The 22,738-nt window shown below is 42.0% G+C and overlaps 1 protein-coding gene across 1 annotated transcript; it reads right to left on the bottom strand.

The window, feature by feature from the left end:
• Positions 1-10,475: 10,475 nt before the first annotated feature.
• Positions 10,476-22,611, bottom strand: LOC117490242 (glutaredoxin domain-containing cysteine-rich protein 2). The gene is made up of 5 exons (XM_034139882.1): positions 22,540-22,611; positions 21,918-22,101; positions 20,796-20,905; positions 13,386-13,613; positions 10,476-11,531 (listed from the first exon to the last, which is right to left on the bottom strand). The coding sequence occupies exons 1-5, from the start codon at positions 22,594-22,596 to the stop codon at positions 11,358-11,360; spliced, it is 753 nt and encodes a 250-aa protein (XP_033995773.1). The 5' UTR covers positions 22,597-22,611; the 3' UTR covers positions 10,476-11,357.
• Between the last annotated feature and the right edge of the window lie 127 nt (positions 22,612-22,738).

The raw sequence follows: 22,738 nt of genomic DNA, 5'->3' as shown, positions 1-22,738 counted from the left end.
TTTCTCCCTCAAACACTGCACGTCCTTCAGCCCTTATTACCTCACTGAGCCTCTAACCGTCTGCACTTTGTACATCCCAAAACTCATACTGTATGTCTTTTGGGTTCTTGTCTGTTAAGTCCTGTTTGAATTTCTTTCTCTCCCCACTGAATCACACACTGCTAGATTCACTGGGGATAAACCTTCAGGAGCAGTGCCTATTGTACCAAGAGTGTGGAACCATTTATGGGATTAATGGTCTTATTTCTCTCTGATATGATTCCCACATATTTCTTTGAGGCAGAGATAACACAGAGGTTATACACGATTTCAATCTACAAGTCATTATCAGCGCTGGTGTCCAAAGCAAAGCGCATGTGGAGACCTCAGAATTGTATTGGCCAATTTCATTTTGAAGTTTTGTACACTGGTTTGTAAACAGAAGGGAATATACAAGAGCAAAATTTAGTAATATACCATATTTCAATGCAGTGACATTATGTTCACCCACAAAGCTGTTCACTGAGAGAGAAATGAAATCCAGTTTTCAAGTTGGTAAACTTAGCTCTTGAATTTGTTTTATTCCAGCATGCACTTGGTAGGTGTTTATGTTTGTGATTGATGTTGCTTAGACACCCATTTTGACTGATAAATATTCAGTGTGGGATCACATTTTTGCATTTTCTGCAGCGTGAATCAAGTTCAGTGTGAAACAGTGATTATATTGGCCTGTGTTTGCTTAGGGGGACTTTCTGTTCTGTCCTTTTGAACTTAAATGATTAAACTTTCCCTTTGGATTAAGGACACTCTACATGTTTTAGTTTCACTTTCCCCTCTTTGTGCCTGCAACATAAATCATACAGTGTATATAATTTGTTTGTTTTTTTAAATCAAATTATGGCTGTGAAATTAGTTGGTAACATATGCAAATGCTAATTATGGAATATGTTGATGTTCTGAGCTGCAGCCCTAGGGATGCTTTGTGTATTCAATTGATACAGTTCGGAGTTCATGGATCTGGTTTTCCACTTAGGGAAAAAAATCATGTTAGTCGCAACATCTGTAAAATAATGTTAAGTGTGGTGGTTATGAAAATTAGCTCAGAAAGAATATGCAGATGACCTAAATGTAAATGTACACTACTACATATCTTTACAGCAAGCACTGCTCATACTGATTGACCAAGATCAATCATATACTGAGATCAGGTTTCCCTGCAGAATCATCTCCCTAAATGTAACAATATTGTATTCTTTGTGTCTTTTGGTATTGTACTATTTTTATTTTCCTCTCATTCACATAAAAACTGAATTTTCCAGCCAAGCTTCCAGAATGGGGAGTAGAGGCAGGTAAAAAGAGGCATCTTTGAATGAGCTTGAAAAGCAGTAAAGGGACTTTTCCAGACATACACTGACAAAAGTGATCACCTTGGACTAAAATAACTGAGATGAGTATCAACACTTTCTTACATTTTGTAGACCAAGATTATTTGGTTAATCTAGAAAATAATCATTAGTTGGAGTGCTTAATAGCATGAGGTACTCGAGTTAAACTACTGTTACTGTTGATTTAGGCTACAATGGATCTGGTAAAATTGTACTTACTGTCAAATAAAAAGTAGACAAGTTGAAATGTTCCCTTGGTATAGGGTGTTATACGAAAGACCTTTAGCAGTAATGTACATATACTAAAACATGAAGTGCATCAACCTGTAAACAAAGCTATAGCTATCACAACACTGAACACTGTCAACACAGTCCATGCAAACTCTTACTTTTCTGTATAAGGCAACTTGCAGCCCTATGAATACAACTGATTACCAATTATACTCTATAGCCTATAGGCCTAAGATCGAGAAATTAAACGACCTGCCACTTCTTCCAGCGGAATGAAACGTCACAACACAGATAAACAATAAATATTCAACAGTGGCTGCAGAAAAAAAAATCACCCATAAAAGCCAGTTTGCACATTGCGTGCAGTGCAAACCTACACGCACACACAACGCTACAGTATGTTCATCTCCTGCACTGAAGAACCATCAGTTATATTGTTGTTGTACTCACCTGTCTGATTATTTCTTTCGTGAGCCTCATGCACCGCGAAGTCCTCTATGGAGCTAATTTCCTGCCATAACTCCACAAACAAACTAAACAGGTTTTACAAATGCCTCATGATTCACTAACAAACACAATGTGGTTTGCAAATACAAAACACCATCTACAAACTAATGCATTTAGTTTTGCAAAGAAAAAACGTATCTATCAAATAAACACATACCATTTTTCTAATAAATCATGTTTCAGAGACAAATTCAGCATAGGTTTTACAAGTACACACATTTTTTTTACAACTACAACACTTCTTTTTACAAGTACAAAACTTGTTTTTACAACTACAACACTTTTTTCTACAAGTACAAAACTTTTTCTTCTCACGGCGGAATATTACTGCCAAAAGTCACGTGACTCACTCACGTGACTTTTGGCAGTAATATTCCGCCGTGGTTGTGCTCATACACACTCACACATGCTCACTCACACATGCTCCACGGCAGCAGGGGGCGCTACTGAGTCCATTGGGAAGGCGGGAGGTTGAGCAGAGCATGGAACAGCCCTTGCCAGTCTGATGACAGCGGTGTTTCTAGCGATCCAGCGATCTGAATTTAGCGATCACAACGAAAACAGCCAAGACACATATTGAGCCCAGAAAATGAATGTTCTTAGGGCTAATATAATAAGCCTTTGTCTAAAATGGACAACATTGTAACTAAGGAGATTTAAACTATACAGCGATGCTGCACTCGGTCAATCAGCTGCTCTTCATTTTCTGTCCTGCTATATTCAATGAGTGATACAAATATTTTTCACCATACGTTCTGAATAAAACTGATACTGTTGGACTCGGTACTAGTTGACTGCTACCAGAAATAAAAGGAAGTACTTTACTGTGTACTTTGTGAGTAATTCTCTGTCAGAGTCCCCTCCATAGTACATAATGCATGTTTTTTGCTATCTTTGATGAATGATAAAAATAAAATGTTACCATTAGTTCTTAATGAAATTGATACGGTTTGACTTTGTATTAGTAAGCCTACTACTAACAATACATTGAAGTACTTTTACTGTGTATTTTTTTGAGAAATACTCTGTCAAAGTCACCTGCTGAGAACAAAATCAAGCCACTTCTGCTAAGTTTGATGAGGGAATTCTTTTTTGTTGCCATTAGTTCTTCGTGAGATTGACACTGTTGGACTCAGTACTACTGAAACTACCCCCACAAGTACTATGAAGTACTTATTGTGTACTTTTCCAGTAATCCTCTGTCAATGTCCCCTCCTGAGTACAAGAATGCATGTTTTTCTTTTAATAAGCGTTAAAAAACATTTCTTCCTGAGACTGATATTGTTGGACAGAGTATTTTAAGAGGATGGTAGACATGATATCAGCAATACTTCCAGTCAGTACTCCGGCAGCAGCATTTTCACACCTTGGAAAGTCTTTAGAGTCTGGCCTGGAATGGATAGCTGGTCACAAATATCCTTCAGCAAAGTAACACACTCTGTCACATGGTTGCCCTCTTATGATGCTGCTGTCTTTTAATATATAATTATTCCTCTGCCGCTAGTTCGTTCCTCGCAGATTCTTCAGTCTCATCAGCCTCATCCTTCCATCAGTCCCAGTTAACGCCTCCAGCACACTTCCAGTATCTGACTCCATATGATATTGTCCTGATGCTGTAAGGGTGATGCCCCAAGATCACAAAATGACCCCTCTAAAGTCTGAGCGCCAAGGACCTCATATTATGTCTGTCATTAATGTTACATCACCCATTAAAACAATTTTCTTTCCTTTTTTCTCTTCTCTTAATTGAATAGTCCTGTCTTTAAGTATAACCCAATGTAAAGCCCTTTTCCTGCACCATTTTAAGGCTTCATAACAGGCATGTTTACTGTATGTGTTTGGAGAAATAACACAATCAATGGCCCAGAATTGTACTTTATAAACTATGAATCTTGTGGTGCTTGAAGAAATACAGACGGGTTAAGCCGGCCAGGTTATATATATATATATATATATATATATATATATATATGCCTTTTTTGGAGCCATTTTTTTCAATATTTATTAAAATGTCACTAGTTTTTTAAACAAACCACTATCTGAGGATAATACAAGCAACCATAAAACACCCTTTATCTAGAGAGCCATTGAAGCCCATGAAGAATTTATCCCTCCACAAATCTTTTCAACTGCTGTATTAATAAAGTTGCCACGTGTTTTCAAATTCAAGTTAAGGAACTATCTGTGTAAAACATTACAAATATTCTTCATTTGCAGTATTTAAAAAGACTGCATCAATTATATGCTATATATATTATATATAAATATATATATATATATATATATATATATATATATATATATATATATAATATCAATATTGTTATTAACTTAACAAAAATGGGATAATTGCCATGGATGTGGTGTTTGATATAGTTTACGTTCAATTTTAACTATTTTAGGCAGAAAAACCTATATTGACGAAACCTTTTTTAATAATTTACTATAATTTAGAAAGGTTTTTGTGAGAAATCATTTAAAAAGTAAACTTATTTTTCATTTTATATTTCAATTTGAAATGTTTGCACACAACATTATTAATTTATACATTTTTATAAACATTTTAAATTATGAATCCATTAATTTTATTGTATTTCCTTGAGGCTGGGGAAGATATCCAGCATGTGGTTCAACATGTAATACAAGTAAGTATATGTACAACATGGAAAAGTAAATAAAATAAGTTTAATAGGAGGATGTGGATTTATTTTCTCTCACCTTGTAATTACACAATCAAACAATCTATAATTTAGCTCTGACCTTCACAAAAACATTTTGTTGAATTGGACACATTTTTCCAAGCTCTATTGACAGACATGCAATGACTGGGACTGATGGAAGAATCTGAGAGGAATGAACTAGGAGCAGAGAAATAATCATATTTAAAAGACAGCAGCCCCATAAGAGGCCAACAAGAGTCACAAGGGTGTGTCACTTTGCTGAAGGATATTTGTGACCAGCTATCCAGGCCAGACTCTAAAGACTTTCCAAGGGGTAAAAATGCTGCTGCCGGAGTACTGACTGGAAGTATTGCTGATATCATGTCAACCATCCTCTTAAAGTACTCTGTCCAACAATATCAGTCTCATAAGAAAGGTGTTTTAACGCTTATTCAAAATAGCAGACAAACATGCATTATTGTACTCAGGAGGGGACATTGACAGAGGATTACTCAAAAAGTACACAGTAAAAGTACTTCATAGTACTTGTGGGAGTAGTTTCACTAGTACTGAGTCCAACAGTGTCAATCTCACGAAGAACTAATGGCAACACATTTTTTTTTCCCTCATCAAACTTAGCAGAAGTGGCTTGATTTTGTTCTCAGGAGGGGACTTTGACAGAGTATTTCTCAAAAAATACACAGTAAAAGTACTTCAATGTATTGTTAGTAGTAGGCTTACTAATACAAAGTCAAACCGTATCAATTTCATTAAGAACTAATGGTAACATTTTATTTTTATCATTCATCAAAGATAGCAAAAAACATGCATTATGTACTATGGAGGGGACTCTGACAGAGAATTACTCACAAAGTACACAGTAAAGTACTTCCTTTTATTTCTGGTAGCAGTCAACTAGTACCGAGTCCAACAGTATCAGTTTTATTCAGAACGTATGGTGAAAAATATTTGTATCACTCATTGAATATAGCAGGAAAGAAAATGAAGAGCAGCTGATTGACCGAGTGCAGCATCGCTGTATAGTTTAAATCTCCTTAGTTACAATGTTGTCCATTTTAGACAAAGGCTTATTATATTAGCCCTAAGAACATTCATTTTCTGGGCTCAATATGTGTCTTGGCTGTTTTCGTTGTGATCGCTAAATTCAGATCGCTGGATCGCTAGAAACACCGCTGTCATCAGACTGGCAAGGGCTGTTCCATGCTCTGCTCAACCTCCCGCCTTCCCAATGGACTCAGTAGCGCCCCCTGCTGCCGTGGAGCATGTGTGAGTGAGCATGTGTGAGTGTGTATGAGCACAACCACGGCGGAATATTACTGCCAAAAGTCACGTGAGTGAGTCACGTGACTTTTGGCAGTAATATTCCGCCGTGAGAAGAAAAAGTTTTGTACTTGTAGAAAAAAGTGTTGTAGTTGTAAAAAAAATGTGTGTACTTGTAAAACCTATGCTGAATTTGTCTATGAAACATGATTTATTAGAAAAATGGTATGTGTTTATTTGATAGATACGTTTTTTCTTTGCAAAACTAAATGCATTAGTTTGTATATGGTGTTTTGTATTTGCAAACCACATTGTGTTTGTTAGTGAATCATGAGGCATTTGTAAAACCTGTTTAGTTTGTTTGTGGAGTTATGGCAGGAAATTAGCTCCATAGTCCTCCTTCAGTCTGCTCCAGGTTTAGCTTCACTGCTCGGTTATCCTCAAAGAAGTCCACTCATCCTCTCTGTCCCTCAAAAAGGCCTCACACACTTTACTTGAGGAAGTTTCCCAGAAAACTCAGAAAAAATCCCCACTTGAGGATTCACAGTGGAGATTTTAGCATTGACATGCTAGCCAGACCCATAATGCATCTGTTGGGTGTGTTTGATTTGGGTCACCAGCCCTCGCCAGGTGGGGCAACCTTTTTTTTTTTTTTTAACTATGCCAAGGTTAAAAAAGGCGAACCATAATATCAATAAGCTACAGTACGACAATAATAGGTCTAATACTTAATTGCATTGCATTGTTGTAATTTTTTCAATCTGCTTTATCAGGATTTTCTTTTACTATATTTCTTTTTTTACTCAAAGTATAGGCTGAAGGCTCATGTAGAAATCTAACCTATTGGCTGTTCTTACTCTTTCAATCTAGTGTTTGAGTTCCAGATATATTTAATAAGATAGCACTCGGCTCACCATGGCAGCTGGTATGATTTTAATGTTAACTGTATTCTCCAGTACAAGAAGACATTTAAAAACCCTGACTGATATAAAGTTGTTACTTCCAACCCTGAAAATGAGCTCAGTTTTACTCTCACAGAGTGTCAAGGAAGGTGTTATCTTACTTAGACATAGATTACATTACATCAGGATACATGATGTCAAAGTGTCAATGTAATACAAACACAGGGATATGTGATAGTAGCGCTATAATCTCATTTGCTAAAACAAAGCCTGGCCCCAGCATCCATAATGCATCAAGTGCAATCAACCCCAGAGGAAGAGGACATGAATACAAAAACGAATGTGTCCTCTTACACCACGGAAGTGCTTTCTGTGTCCAGGACTTTGGGTTATCATCAACATTATCTTCTTTATATTTATTTTTGGATAAAGTTATAAGTTAAAGTTAAAAGTGAATGTGTCTGAATAAATGTTTTGATGAGGGACAGGACAATCAACAAACTTTCATTCATGGTTACTCATCATTAAGATGGGAAACAAAATTATTATACATTAAAAAAAACTGACCTCAATAAACACATTTATTTCATAACCTTTGACTCCCTTATTGCATTGTTTCTTAATGACATTAGAAGTATAATATAGAAGTCAGAGGTCAGGATGAGCTATTAAGGGCCTTTTCTCCCAAACAATGCTTCTGCATAGCTGTGATAGAGGCTTAAATCCCTCCACAGAAGGGCAGCGTCTGTTATCACAACACCACCCTGCTGCTCCAACTCAAGGGAATGGCCATAATGTGTCTGAGGACTGTTGGCAACCAGTGAAATGATTATGTTTAGGTCTTCCTGTTGTTCGCTCTATTTGCAGGGTGAAAGGTCTGAAGAGCAGAATTTACACCACGCTCTGATTAATGGTGAGTTATAAGCTCAATAAGGTGGGTTGCTGGGGATTTACCCAAGAGAGATTCATCCATTATAATGATCTGTGTTGAGAAACAAAAGGAATGTGATGGAGAGGAATAGAGTTAAACAGACGCGGTTGCAGATTAAATGTGCCTCACTTCCCCACACTGTGCAAAATATTCCTGTATGAGAGTTTATGATTAATGTACCCGGTCTGTTCCCAGTCTGCTTCCTGTGTCATATATTACAAATGGACTATAAGAGATCACATATATATCTATAAAGCATCATAAAATATGATGCTGCCAGCAGAGGAAAGTCCTTCCCTCTATATTCATAAACCATTGTTTGCTAGCTGCTTTGATTAAACCGGCTATTATTTGCAAATGGAGATCGCACATAAATGACCATTTTATGTAATGTTCCATAATATATCACAAGAACAGTAGATAAAAGCTTGGGGCATGTGTGTGTCCTACCAGAGTAAAATGGTAAACATAAGTTAATGATTAGCCAATTAATAAAGCATTGTAATTTATTTAGTGAAGTTAAATGTATTGAATTGTTTTACAAAGCACATTTTCCAGGTGTTGTATACAACAAATTGACAAATACAGTACAAGACAAGTACAAGGAGCGAAATATCCAAACACTGGTTAGAAAAAGAGAAGAAATAAGTATTAAAGTATTGAGTATTGAGTATTAAAAAGTGTATTATTTGAAAAACCCTTCAGATAAATATATTATATTTTCTCCCAACTATCTCAGTGAGGATGTTGTTCACTTCATTATTAATTTAATTGTAGCTGTAGTTTTCATTTGTTGGGATACTAACCCAAATGTGCCACTTTTTATCATTCAATCTTGCACAAGCTAAGTTTGTGCTAAACAACACAAAAAAAATGTTTTGCTCGTTTTTTTCTGTTTTTTTGTTTGTTTGTTAGTTGTCATCAGCATGATTTATTGCCTATAAACAGCTTGCACTTGCATATTATGTTGGTTCTTATATATTTTTGAAACACTGCCATGATGGAAAAAATGAATATGGTATAATACTGAATTCATTTTTGCTCACAGCCTTTAGAAGATGTGCCGCCGTATAACAACTATTCTAAGTATCTGATCTTCATGTTCAAGCAGTTTTATGTTCTTGTAATTTGTCAGTGCTTTACAAACCCTCTGTATACTATATAGTAAAGGGCATAGTGTGTGTTTACCTGCTTCCTTACCACTGTTAAGGTCCTGCGGAGCAGTGGAGGCCAAAAACAGTTCTGTGACCCAATTTTCCTCACTTTGGTTCCCTTGTGGAATAGGAACTGAAATGCTAAAGCTCACTATTAACAGCATGGGCAAGAGATTTTTAGCAGACCAGTCTGAGAGAGAGCGAGAGAGAGGGAGAAATGAAAAAGAGGGAGCCTGGAGATTCAGGTTCCTCCTCTCATTCCCGAAATAGCAGGAGTTTGATTGCTGATAGGGCTTTTGGCCAGGCTGCTGATAAGCCATGAAGTCTGCTCTTTAACTGAGTGTGAGGCTATCCAACATAATAGGACAAAATAATGGAAATGCCAGCACAAAGATAGGTATAGGGACGGGGATAGTGGGCTGTAATGGTGCGGGGTGCTTGGTCTGGTGTGACTTCGGGCCACCGACACCTTCGTGGATGTGGTCAGTGCATTCAACTGCTTACACTGATTTTGATTGATCATCTCTGACTGCGGCATAAGGATAGTGGGGGGAAATGCCATATCAGCCACTCCAAAATATCCTGGGGCAAGTTTATATCTGATTATGGAGCAGGTAGGCATATTACGAAGGCTTTTACGTTATTGTTTTTGAAAACTGGTATCCCACCAATATGAAAAGAACTCAGATGCAAAAAAAAGCATCCTTATCTAACATTTCAACCTCATGCTCAAAATGTGTTAGTTTGTAATGGGTTAATGTAATCCTGGAATATGCAAATGCATCCATTTGAAATGCATTATTGCATGAAGGTGAGCACTCCATTTTCTATTGAGGTGATATTTACTTGTGTGTTCCCTTCTCTGTTAATCCTCCCAAAATGTCACAAATCCACAATGTGGTTGATTGGAGTTATAATGACTAAGATGTAATGACTAGGAATTAGGCAGTGTGCTGCATTTGTTTTAGTAACTTTCATCTCCTTTTCAAGCTGAGAACACACAAACAAACATTCCTAACCCCCCATGAAAATACATCAAACATTTAGGGAATGACTTTCACACTGTTGAGTAACAGACGTCACTGTTAGAGTTACGATGCTGCTCTGACTACAGGGTGCACTTAGATTACAAAGATTACAGTCAAATAAATCAAACATGTTGGATAAGATGGTGACGCTGACTGACTGATCTGAGGCTCAGTGGAGAGGAAAGATAATGAATCATTGACTGCAAATAAAGATAAGGTCACATGTATGACCAACAATATCTTTATAGACTGCATTTGCCACATTTAATCATCAACATCATGTTGGACATTTTGGAGTTATGCTATGAGAATATCCTGTGCTAGTAACCCAATACAAATTAAATAGAGCACAACTTTCACACTGCGATTTATAGACACAATAAAAGAAGAAGAATTGAAAATGAATAAGGTGTTTTATTTTATTCATATATCAAAACGGTGGATACATCTTTAGATCAAATTACAATGGCAATAACCTGAGAATGGGATTATTAATAATAGTAAAAAACAGTGACATTGTCATTTATTTAACTGTTCTCCTTAAAGTCTTATCTCCATCTCATCTCCTCTCAAAGTGTGTGCACCCAAAGTCTTTAAATGCTATGAAAAGTGTGTAACTTATTTACTCACCAATTCATCAACCTTTCAAAGCAGGAGTGCATTTTGCCATTGTTGGGTGCATTAAACTTTAATCATTGTTCGAATTTGCTTTAAATGCTTCTTTTGATTTATGCTCATCCCTCATTCTGCCTGTAGTTCTTATTCTCTTTCTTCATCTTAAAGTCTTTATCGCACAGTATTTTTTCTCCAGCTACATCATATTTGGACATAAAGGGTTTTATTCTCTCTGGTGACTAGAGAGTGGAGATAGCAACAGGACAGCCTTCCCAGTAGAATAAATAAAAAGCGAAATCTTTGCATGATTTTAATTAAACTGATAACACTGACGTAGAACACAGTTTTATCAGGAAGAAGGGGCGCAGATGCAAAATAATGTAAAAACAAAAAAGTGATAATGTATTTGTCTTATCGCAACCCATGTTCACTGCACACAGTAATTGTATTTTATGATTTTGTGCCCGCTGCACAATTCATAATTCCCCTTCCAATGATGGCTTATATTTCCTATAGTGCTCCGAAACACCCCACCAAGAACACTTTGGATTAGCGAAATATTGCCGCGGAGAAAATTGTGACAAAACCCATAGCACATCCGGTATGCACTCGCTCACAGCTACACACTCATTCACTGACTAACTCATTCTCTCTATGCCAGACATGAGTATCAGCCAAACAGTGCTATTTGCTGGAGCAGGACTGGCACTTCTCCAGACCATGGGGGTAGCAGGCTTGGCAACGCAGATCACTGATGGACTCATTGAAGCGGTTCGCCAGCATGGACAGCTTGCTGCCATGACACAGAGAGCAGGGAGTGCAGCCCGAACCGCCACAATGCTGGCAGCTGTCCGCCTCCTGGAGACAGAAGAAACACATTAGTGGGGTGAGGAAGAGGAGAAAGAGAGCATCTGTAAGGTTATTCAAAGGGTAACAAAAAATTGAGGAAAAGGTTGGAACAGGTGAGAAAACAAGCGACATATGGAAAGAGATTGAACTGACCACCAAGGTTGGAAGAACAGTTTTTCAACCTAATTAAAAACATCTGCAATTTCTGAATATAATGTATTTAAACTAGTGCAAAAATAAAAACTGTTGTCGAGAAAATCCAACAAGCAGATTGACAGAGGATCCTTTCATGCCAGTTAGATGAAGTGTGAAATGCATACATAATCTACAATAAGCCAGTTTTGTATTAAATATATTTACTTCATTTTACACTGCAACTGTTACAGAGCTGCTTAACTTGCATCAGAGCTCAACTGGCCCGCCTGCTGGCAGACACAAAACAACCTTTACGACAACCAATGGTCCAATGGTTCCAATATTATTTATAATAAAACACCATTGGTAAGTAGCTGTGTTGCGGGATGATGTTTGACCAGCCGGTCATTTACACAGCCAGCTGGTCCTTACAACGAAATTTGCAAGACCGTGCGGCTGCCTGTAGATTATCGATTACAGGAAGGCAGGATACTTACACAAGATGTAAGTCTTTGTAAACAATACTTAATGTCTTGAATCAGTAGTACAACTGATTTCAGTGAAAACTTTGAACAACTAGGACCGTGAAAAGTGCTTCAAACAGAATGGCAGAATTCACCTCTTGAAGATAGACTGCTTAGCATACAATGCTAGAGTGCTTCAGCAAAAGATGCTCTATGAATGAAGAATTGTTAATAGGATTTTCTGTACCAATGTTTTAAATCTCAAATAGTAAAAGTGGCTGAAAGTAAGCCAGATGTAATTCAGTCTGGATAGTCTTTTTGTTAAGTGTAGGCTACTTGTTACACTTTGAGTCAGATTACATGTTACCTTGGTACCAACCTGCAATAAATGAACAGGTTATGGGGCTAAAATGGATCCAAAAATCTACTTTATGCACAAAGGCTTTTTCCATTAGCGAAAGTTGACGTTTTGACATTCATAATACCTCTAACCCTACATCAATTTAAGATGCACGTATGGTTTAATGATGAAACAACATGCAAAATGAAAGAGAGAATGTATAACTCTACATCTGTGTTAGATATAAAGAAACAAAGATATCAAAATATGAATACCTTGCGTGTGGGTAACAAAAGCAAAGATGATAAAGAAAATAATCTAGCAGAGAGAAGTGAGATTGCCAAATAATGAAAGAAAAAAATGAGAACAAACTTCTTTTTTCCAGAGGCAGAAAAAGACAAGAAGATGAGAAAATAACGAGAGGGGTGAGAAAAGAATGGAGGTAGTGAGGGGAAGAGAACAGTAATCAGCCGAGGAGGTGAGAGGGGGGAGATAATAGCGAGCTGGGTATCCTTGTGGGCTGGCAAGTGGCAGGCAAATGCTGCAAGGGCAGAGTAAAACTGTGGACTCATCAGTATGTGTTCACAGTTGACAGATAACACTAGGACAATGGGAGGGGGGGGGGGGTTGTTGCAGCAGGAGGGGGGCAACAAGGAAAGAGAAGGGGTACAAATAAGGTGGCGGTTACAAGGAAACACCGAGGAGATGAAAATGAACACCCCTCTGTTTACAAATTACAACAATATGGCTGCAGACAATTCTGCAGTTACACTCTCGAAAGACAAAGTGAAGACAGGAGGGTTGAAGACATATGCTGAGATACAGAGAGGGGGGGGGGGGCATGATGAGACTGATAATAGCAAGAAACAGAAGCAGGGTGATAGGAACCACACCACTGAGAATAATTTGGCCATGCATCATTACCTTGGTCTCTGTGTCACTGATCGGTTTCTCCTCCTTCTCCTCACCCCCCGCTGCACACAGAGCTTTAGCCCTCCTCCTGCTCCCCCTCTCTCTGGCCTTTGGGTATCCCTCCAAGTCCAAAGGAGGCCCTGTGTGGTGCCGTGACACTTCAGGCTTCCTCGGAGGCGCTCTGATGATGCGCAGATTGCTGGTGTAGATGATTATTTTGCCAAAATCCAACACTGAGGACTGAAGGAAACAGAACGTGTCAGAGTATTCTACATCTTTTAATTACAACAACAGCTGGTGCATCTATGATTAGGTAATTGAGATGCTTGTGTTTGATATTTACAACAATTCCCACATTCTATTCCTACGACTAACAGAGCTTACGTGCATTCAGCTGTGGGCTTTCTGTGTGGGTGAGAACAGGTTTTCTAGTTGAATGTATCTGAAGAGACATACCCTGTGTGCAATACACAACATGCTTTGAAGTGGTTTGTAGGCAATTGGAAATACTACAATACCATCTCTTATGACAAAGCTTTCCCCATTTGTGATTGCCTGGAGTCTGAAGAGAAATCCATTCTTTTTGATAGTCTATACAGCATTTTAATTTGCACTAAACTCAAACCTTAAAATAAACATGTGGTTGTCCGTGGGAATGAACCATGTTTGTACAGGGATGAAACATACAGTATATCACTGGTAGCTTAAAATAACCTTAAGTATACTTAAAAAGACATAGAAGTACTACAACAATGAATCACAAAAGTTACATTGTTCATGGGGAGCACAAACCGGGAAAAATGTGTTTTTACTAAAGGAACCAGCCTCCTACCATTTATCAAACTTCAATAAAATAACTAATTTGGACTAATTTGACCAGTAGTGTTTTTAAACTTTTTGATGTGACCTGCACATTTAAAACATTGTGAAATGAAGTCAGATAAAAAAAGTGTTTTGTTTCAGTGCATCTCCCTCATTATAACACAGACAGAGGAAAGATATGGGGGAGGAACTCATTAGACCTGCTGACAGTGTCACAGTCTGCTTTCTCACTCACCTAGTTTCTGCATTAACATTCCTTAGTCACCTGGTAGCCACACCCTGTCTCTCTCTCACTCTGTTACACCCATCAGCTCCAGTAGTATATAGGCCCACTTCACTCTCACCTCAGTGCCAGATCGTACTTTGCAGCATGCCAGTCTTTCCAGCATTACTTCCCAGATTGCTCTCCCGGTTCCGACCCTGCCTGTCCCTGACCTGCCTGCCTCGCCTGATTCCTGACCCTGCCTGTACCTGCGACTCCCGTCTTGCCTTCTCCTGGAACCCTCGCCTGTCCCCGACCAGCCCTTTGCCTACTACCTGCCTTTTCGTCTCCTACCAGTTATTGCCTTCAATAAAGCTGGTTACTGACTATCCCTGGTTTCCCCGTGTTCTGCATTTTGGTCCTCAGCTCGTTTGTGACAGAACGATCTGGCCAGAAATGGACCAAGCAAACACCGGGTCTCCTAGAGACCGCTTTGAGAGGGTTGAGGAAGCCATCCAAAGACAGGAGGTCACGATAGCTACCTTAGCTACCGAGACCCACCAGGCAACCTCAACCCAGGAACAAGCGCTGGCTTACCTGGCCTCCCAGATGCAACAGATGGCCGCCACCGTACAACAGCTAGCCGCTAGCATGGCTGCTACCGTCCCTCCGCCTGCAGCTCCGATGTTCACTCCAGCCTCTGGACCGACTGGATAAGCTCCGGAGCCTCGTGTGGGAACTCCGGAATGCCACGCTGGGGAGCCTGAGGGATGCAGTCCTTTTCTCACAAACTGTTCCATATTGTTTTCACTGCAGCCACACACCTTTGCCTCCGAGGCGGCTCGCGTAGCTTTCACCGTTAATCATTTGACGGGGAAAGCCCGTTTATGGGGTACTGCAGAGTGGGAGCAGCAGACTCCAGCCTGCGCCTCTTTTGCTGCTTTTTCCACGGAGATGCGGAAGGTGTTCGGTTCCGTTCGTCTGGGTCTCAATGCTGCCGGAGGTCTGCTGAGCTTGAGCCAGGGTTCCGGCACGGTGGTGAATTACGCTATTGACTTCCGCACCAGCAGCCGCCGCAGTAGCTGGAACGAGCCGGCGCAATGTGACGCATATCTGAGAGGATTAGCGGATTATATGAGAGATGAGCTGGTTTCCTATGATCTCCCTGCTTCCATGGATGGGTTGATCGAGCTCACCTCTCGGATTGACAGACGAATTCAGACTCGGAGAGAAGAGCAACAGGCGCGAGTGGCGGGCCGCCGCTCGCGACAACAACTTCCGGTTTCCGGGAGATTTCAACTTCCGGTTTCGGCGGAGAATTCCCATCCCTACTCTGACTCACGGTACGGGGAGGTCGAGCCCATGCAAGTGGGTCTTACCAGTCTTAGCTCTGAGGAGAGGGAGTTACGTCGAAGAGGTAATTTATGCCTTTACTGTGGTCAGGCTGGACATTTTGTTTCCCGTTGTCCGGGAAAAGGCAGAGCCCATCAGTAATGGGGAGTATACTGGTGGGCCGAACCTCTGAGCTGATCCCCAATGGAAGACCTCTGTGCCATGCTCGACTTCTCCTGACAGGCACATCTCAGGCTCTGGCTGTGTTTATCGACTCCGGATCAGATGTCAGCATCATTGATGAGGAGCTCGCACTACAGCTGGGCATTCAACAGATTCAGTTGCCCCAGCCGGTACCGGCTAATGTTTTGGACGGTCACCTGCTGGGAACGGTGACTCACCAGACGACACCGGTCCATATGCTCATGTCGGGGAACCACCATGAGACAATCCAGTTTCATGTGCTACGGTCCCCCAAGATTCCTCTGATTTTGGGTTATCCATGGCTCCGCCGCCACAACCCGAACATTGACTGGTCAACTGGGTCCATCCTAGGTTGGAGTTCTTCCTGTCATCAGGTTTGCCTCAAGCAGGCCGCCGCACCTCAACTATCTGTGGATATTAACCTGGTTCCGGATGTCACAGGGGTTCCGGCGGAGTATTTGGACTTTAAGGAGGTTTTTAGCAAGACTAAGGCAACATCTCTCCCACCTCATCGGCCTTATGACTGTGCTATTGAGCTACATCCTGGCGCAGTCCCACCCAAGGGGCGGTTGTACTCGCTTTCGGCACCGGAGAGGAGATCCATGGAGACGTACGTCAATGACTCTCTGGCTGCGGGAATTATTCGTCCTTCCACGTCACCCGCAGGAGCAGGGTTTTTTTTTTGTGGCGAAGAAGGATAAGACCCTGAGACCCTGCATTGACTATCGGGGTCTGAATGACGTCACGGTAAATAATCGTTATCCCCTGCCACTCATCTCGTCAGCATTCAAGTTACTACAGGGAGCAACAATCTTTACCAAGCTGGATTTACGAAACGCATATCACCTGGTACGAATCCGTGAGGGGGATGAATGGAAGACCGCCTTCAACACCTCTTCGGGACACTACGAGTACCTGGTGATGCCTTTTGGACTTACCAACGCCCCTGCAGTTTTCCAAGCGTTGGTGAACGACGTACTCCGGGACATGTTGGATCGTTATGTTTTTGTTTATCTGGACGACATTTTGATTTTTTCAAAGACCCTCAAGGAACACATCCACCATGTCCAGACAGTCCTCCAGAGACTTCTGGAGAACTCGCTGTTTGTCAAGACGGAGAAGTGCGAGTTTCACACTTCTTCGGTCGCCTTTCTTGGCTACATCGTGGGTCAAGGAAGTGTGGAGATGGATCCCTCCAAAGTTTCAGCGGTTACCTCGTGGCGGGTTCCTGATTCCCGGAAGGAGCTGCAGCGTTTCCTAGGATTCGCTAACTTTTACAGACGGTTAATCCATGGCTACAGTACCGTGGCCGCCCCGCTCACCGCCCTGACCTCGTCCAAGGTAACGTTCAGATGGTCCCATGCAGCAGAGGAGGCTTTTCAGGACCTCAAGCGCCGGTTTACGTCGGCTCCTATCCTACAGGTACCAGACCCTGATGGTCAGTTGGTGGTGGAGGTGGATGCTTCTGACGTAGGGGTGGGGGCCATCCTGTCGCAACGTTCTGGTGAGAATCAGAAGCTCCACCCCTGTGCTTTCTTTTCGAGGAGATTGAGTCCGGCGGAGAGAAACTACGACGTGGGGAACCGGGAGCTTCTAGCAGTCAAGTTGGCGTTGGAGGAGTGGCGACACTGGCTTGAGGGGACAGAACTACCATTTCAGGTTTGGACCGACCATAAGAACCTGGAATATATCAGGTCGGCACAAAGACTGAATTCCCGGCAAGCCAGGTGGTCGTTATTTTTCACCCGGTTTAATTTTTTCCTCTCCTACCGCCCGGGCTCCCGCAACGTGAAGGCCGACGCTCTGTCCCGGCAGTTCGGGAGGGAGGGAGACACCTGCGGTATCCCGGACACTATTCTTCCTGCTCCTCGAGTGATCGGCGTCCTCGCTTGGGAGATTGAGGAGAGGGTTAAGACCGCTTTGGTGGACCAACCCGGTCCTAGTTCTTGTCCTCTTAACCGTTTGTTTGTGCCTCAGGTTTTGAAGGCTGAGGTGCTTCAGTGGGCTCACAGCTCCAGACTTTCCTGCCACCCTGGGATTCAACGTACCAGAGGGATGGTCCTGCAGCGGTTCTGGTGGGCTACGCTGGAGGCTGACACCCGGGAGTTTGTGAACGCCTGTCCTGTGTGCAATCGGCACAAACCCTCTCACCAAGCGCCAGCTGGCTTCCTTCATCCATTACCGGTCCCACGTCGCCCATGGTCACATATTTCGTTGGACTTTGTGACTGGTCTTCCACCGTCCCACGGACATACAGCCATCTTGACGGTGGTGGATCGGTTCAGCAAGATGGCCCACTTCATACCCCTGCCTAAGATCCCGTCAGCCAAGGAGACGGCGGAACTTATGCTTCTCCACGTTTTCCGCCTTCACGGACTGGCGACTGATGTGGTTTCCGACCGGGGGCCCCAGTTCACCTCTGTGTTTTGGAGGGAGTTTTGTGAACTGATCGGGGCGACGGTCAGTCTCACCTCCGGTTTCCATCCACAGGCCAATGGTCAGACTGAACGGAAGAATCAGGAGATGGAGACCACTCTCCGCTGCATGGCTTCCGATCATCCCACGACCTGGTCTAAACAACTCCTGTGGGTGGAGTATGCCCACAACACCCTCATCAGTTCCGCTACTGGTCTTTCCCCTTTTCAGTGTGCATACGGTTTTCAACCCCCTTTGTTCTCTGCATTGGAGAAAGAGGTTACCTGTCCGTCTGTCCAGGCCTTCATCAGACGTTGTCGGAGGACTTGGAGGCGGGCTCGAACAACTCTGCTTCAGTCTGCTAACCGGTACGCCACATCAGCGAACCGCCGACGCACCAAGGCACCTGTGTACCAGCTAGGCCAGAGGGTGTGGCTTTCCACTCAGAACATTCCCCTTCGGGTGGAGTCTAAAAAGTTAGCGCCCAGGTTTATTGGACCCTTTGAGATTGTCAAGGTCATTAACCCTGCAGCAGTTCGACTGAGTTTGCCCCGGAACATGAAGATCCATCCCACCTTCCACGTTTCTAGGATTAAACCTGTCCGGGAGAGTCCTATGATTCCCGCCGCTCCCCCACCACCACCCCCTAGGATGATCGATGGGGGTCCTACCTACACCCTTCGTCGTATACTTCGTTCCCGACGCAGAGGAAGAGGGGTTCAGTATTTGGTGGACTGGGAGGGCTATGGTCCTGAGGAGAGGCAGTGGATTCCTGCTCGTCACATCCTCAACCCTCAATTCATCCGAGACTTCCACCTGCGCTACCCGGAGCAGCCTTCTAGGACCCACGCTCAGCCAGGCGTTAGGCCGGGGGGTACTCGTTGGCTACGGACCGGGGGCTTCGTCGAGGAGGAGGGGGAGGTGTCTTCGGTCGAGGAGGACGAGGATTTCCAGGAGGGGGAGGCCGAGAGAGCATTCTCAGATGAGTATTAACCTTTCCCATATCCCCACCTTCCACCCGGTGTCTGTAGGTTTTTTGTTGATTTTTTTTTTTTTTTCCCGTAGGTTTGTCTTGGACGTCGGGAGCCGTCCATTAAGGGGGGGGTTCTGTCACAGTCTGCTTTCTCACTCACCTAGTTTCTGCATTAACATTCCTTAGTCACCTGGTAGCCACACCCTGTCTCTCTCTCACTCTGTTACACCCATCAGCTCCAGTAGTATATAGGCCCACTTCACTCTCACCTCAGTGCCAGATCGTACTTTGCAGCATGCCAGTCTTTCCAGCATTACTTCCCAGATTGCTCTCCCGGTTCCGACCCTGCCTGTCCCTGACCTGCCTGCCTCGCCTGATTCCTGACCCTGCCTGTACCTGCGACTCCCGTCTTGCCTTCTCCTGGAACCCTCGCCTGTCCCCGACCAGCCCTTTGCCTACTACCTGCCTTTTCGTCTCCTACCAGTTATTGCCTTCAATAAAGCTGGTTACTGACTATCCCTGGTTTCCCCGTGTTCTGCATTTTGGTCCTCAGCTCGTTTGTGACAGACAGTAGGGGTGCTCCACCAGGACCACCGTGCCATCCTTTCAATAATTCCCTAAAAGGATCAACTAAAATCCAGATTGCTGTTTTCAACTGATAAATGTGATAAATGCTGGCCTTGGTCACCAGGGCCATGCGTGCCTTTGTTTAGAGGATAAAAGAATGAAACTGACACTAAGCCAGCAGGCGATGTAGCTGACCTCCCTCTCTGCACTAATGAAGCCACTGCCTCAGCGGATCAGTAACACTGGCTTTTTCCCTACAGAGGAACAATTTTGTTGTTGTTCATTTTTAATTGTTGAGCAATTTTCACAGAACAGCATGTAGTTGGGGCAGTAATTATCCTAAGACTCTTCTCATTTTTCTATTTTAAGTCTTTATTGCTTGTTCTGTTCTGTTCTAGAGATGTATTATATTAAGTAACTCTGCGTTGGCTGGTAATTGTGTTTATTTTGGCGTGTCTGTTTGTATTCAGCATATGTAACTTGCAATGCTCTGTGGGGTTTAAATACCAACGCTTCCAAGGAGCTGTGATACTTTCTTATCATAATTCCCTTTATGTTAATATATCCAAAGAGACGTTGCATAGCGATCATTCTCCAAATTTAGTAACTTAACATTCAAAGGGTGTCATAAATAAACTAACACAAGTGTTGATGGACTTTTTCTGTGGGTGAGTTTTAAAATAAATAGCACACAATAATTATAGTCCATATGTTGATTTGACAATGTTTTACGTAATACATCACATTTTCTAATACAAAACTGTAATTCTTTAAGGTCACATTAAAGTAAGATGTTGCTTTGACATTTGACGTAATTCAATTACATTGCTAGGGGGAAATCAAATCTAAGCTGATCTTTATTAATATCAAATGTGTAGGGGAATAAAACAGCAGCAGCATTGCTTACTTGGGCCCCTCCCTCTGCTTCCTCTGTCTGGCCTGCAGCGGGCTTGTAGCTTCCCATTCCTCTGTACACGTTTATTCTCTGGGCAATGAGCCCTGTTGGAGGATGAACACCTGGGTACAGAACAAAACATGTTGTCAATATAGAGTGAGATTTAAGGTCCAGGTTTCATGCATAAACAGCACATATTTCCTATACTGTAATGTAGTGGTTATGAGCACTAAGTCTAGCTGTGTTAGCATTGCATCCTTGTCTTACTAAATCTTTGTCTTGACCATTTTCAACTGTTTTTTTAGCAAATGGTGCAGTTACTGGTCCCAGCCAAAAAATGGTTAAACTTTCCGAGGTCTAAATGTATTGTATTTGATTGTGCAGATCAACAAATGATATGCTCATTAGTGAGATTTAGGGGATAATGGTATAGGCTGTTACCTTTGGACAGGGCCAGCTATTCTCACTAGAAAAGCACACTAAAATATTTAAGTTTATCAGCAATATCTTTGAATGTGGTAATTGTTCATGTTTACCATTTGCATGACCTCTTCTGTTTCAATGTATTGCATATTATCTGCAAGAGTAGTCCAAACTGCAATAACATTTGCACTCAAAAACAAGCTAGATTATAATTTAGCTATGATGTTTACTCCATCATGACAGCAGAACAAATATCTGACTTATCCAACAGGGTGAGAAAAACGTTTGTCTGCTCATGTTCTACTTCTCCGTAAGCAAAAGATGACATGAAAAAGATAGGAGGGCAATTGAGCCTGTATTTTGTAGCCTTGACATATTCCAAATCACATCACAAAGATAGCTGTACCACTAAGTATTAGAAAAGTGTGTATGCACGCTGGCAGCTTCACAGTGCCCACAAATATAAGCAAACACTCCACAGAGGAGTTTCAATCATACACACCCATTATATATGACTTTCAAGGAAAAACATGTCAAAACTATTTCACAGAAACCACTCCAACGTGTAGGGTAGGGAAGCAGATACAAATGTAATGCAGGCCCTACACATTGTATTGGTATTACAGCCCCCACACACACACAAACCGATGTGCAGTAATGCATATGAAGTAAGACACAGTGGAAGTGTGTTACAAAATGATAAAAACCCACCCGCTTTGTCCCCATGAGCATCCTCAAAGCCACAGAGCTGCTCCACCTCCAGGTGGCTGGGGGGGATCTTGCGGTGAACGAAGCTGTGAGGGTACTTCTCCTCGGGACTATCCAGCTCCTGCCCGTCCTCGTACACGTGCTTCAGCACTCGACCGCTGTAGGACGACGCCAGCTTGAACCTCACCTGTGGTTTTGGGTTGAAGGTGACATGTTTTACTTCCTTCCCCAAGCTGGTTTGTCATGAAAATATGCTAAGTGCTTAATTTACATATCTTGCTAGCATAAAAAAGATGAGTAGAACAAAAATAACTGCTGTTTGAGGAGACAACAGGGGTGCATATAGACATTTGCAGCATCCTAACATACAAAATAACATCCTGCTCCTTTCCCCTTTTCAGCTTGCAGTTTGACAACACAAGATGCCGTTTAAAGCTGAATCTTCAAGGACTGTAGCTTTAGTTTGTTGTGTGCTGTAATTTAAAGCAATACTCCACTGATATTAAAACAACTGCAAATCAAAACAGGAAGGTATGACCTCAATGTGTCTTTTTCTCAACATATCACCAAATACTTAAGTATTCCTTTTAATTAGAGCAAGTAGTTCTGTAAATAACTCACTAACCTTTCTGGGCTTGGTGCCTTCATAGTGCTGATCCAGTTTTCTCTGGAGTTCCTCCATGGTGGCTGTTTGAGGAGGGGATGCTGTGAGACCGTCAGTCCATCCAAAAAGCGCCTCACCTGGGGCTAACTCACATCAGCTGGTGGTTCTTGATGCGGAGAATGAATGTACTGATAAATGGATGAAAGAATGGAGTGATATA

This window comes from Trematomus bernacchii, unplaced genomic scaffold, assembly GCF_902827165.1.
Source record: "Trematomus bernacchii unplaced genomic scaffold, fTreBer1.1, whole genome shotgun sequence".
Taxonomy (NCBI): domain Eukaryota; kingdom Metazoa; phylum Chordata; class Actinopteri; order Perciformes; family Nototheniidae; genus Trematomus; species Trematomus bernacchii.
The sequence above is the reverse complement of the archived record's forward strand: the minus strand, read 5'-3'. Positions and strand labels throughout refer to the sequence as shown.

What these genes read in the sequence shown, in the direction of transcription:
- LOC117490242 (XM_034139882.1), bottom strand. Translation starts at nt 22,596, where the DNA reads ATGGAGGAACTCCAGAGAAAACTGGATCAGCACTATGAAGGCACCAAG. An exon ending in AAGGCACCAAGCCCAGAAAG is followed by an intron (nt 22,102 to 22,539) that starts GTTAGTGAGTTA and finishes CCAAAACCACAG; the next exon opens with GTGAGGTTCAAGCTGGCGTC. An exon ending in TCAGTGACACAGAGACCAAG is followed by an intron (nt 11,532 to 13,385) that starts GTAATGATGCAT and finishes TTCTGTCTCCAG; the next exon opens with GAGGCGGACAGCTGCCAGCA.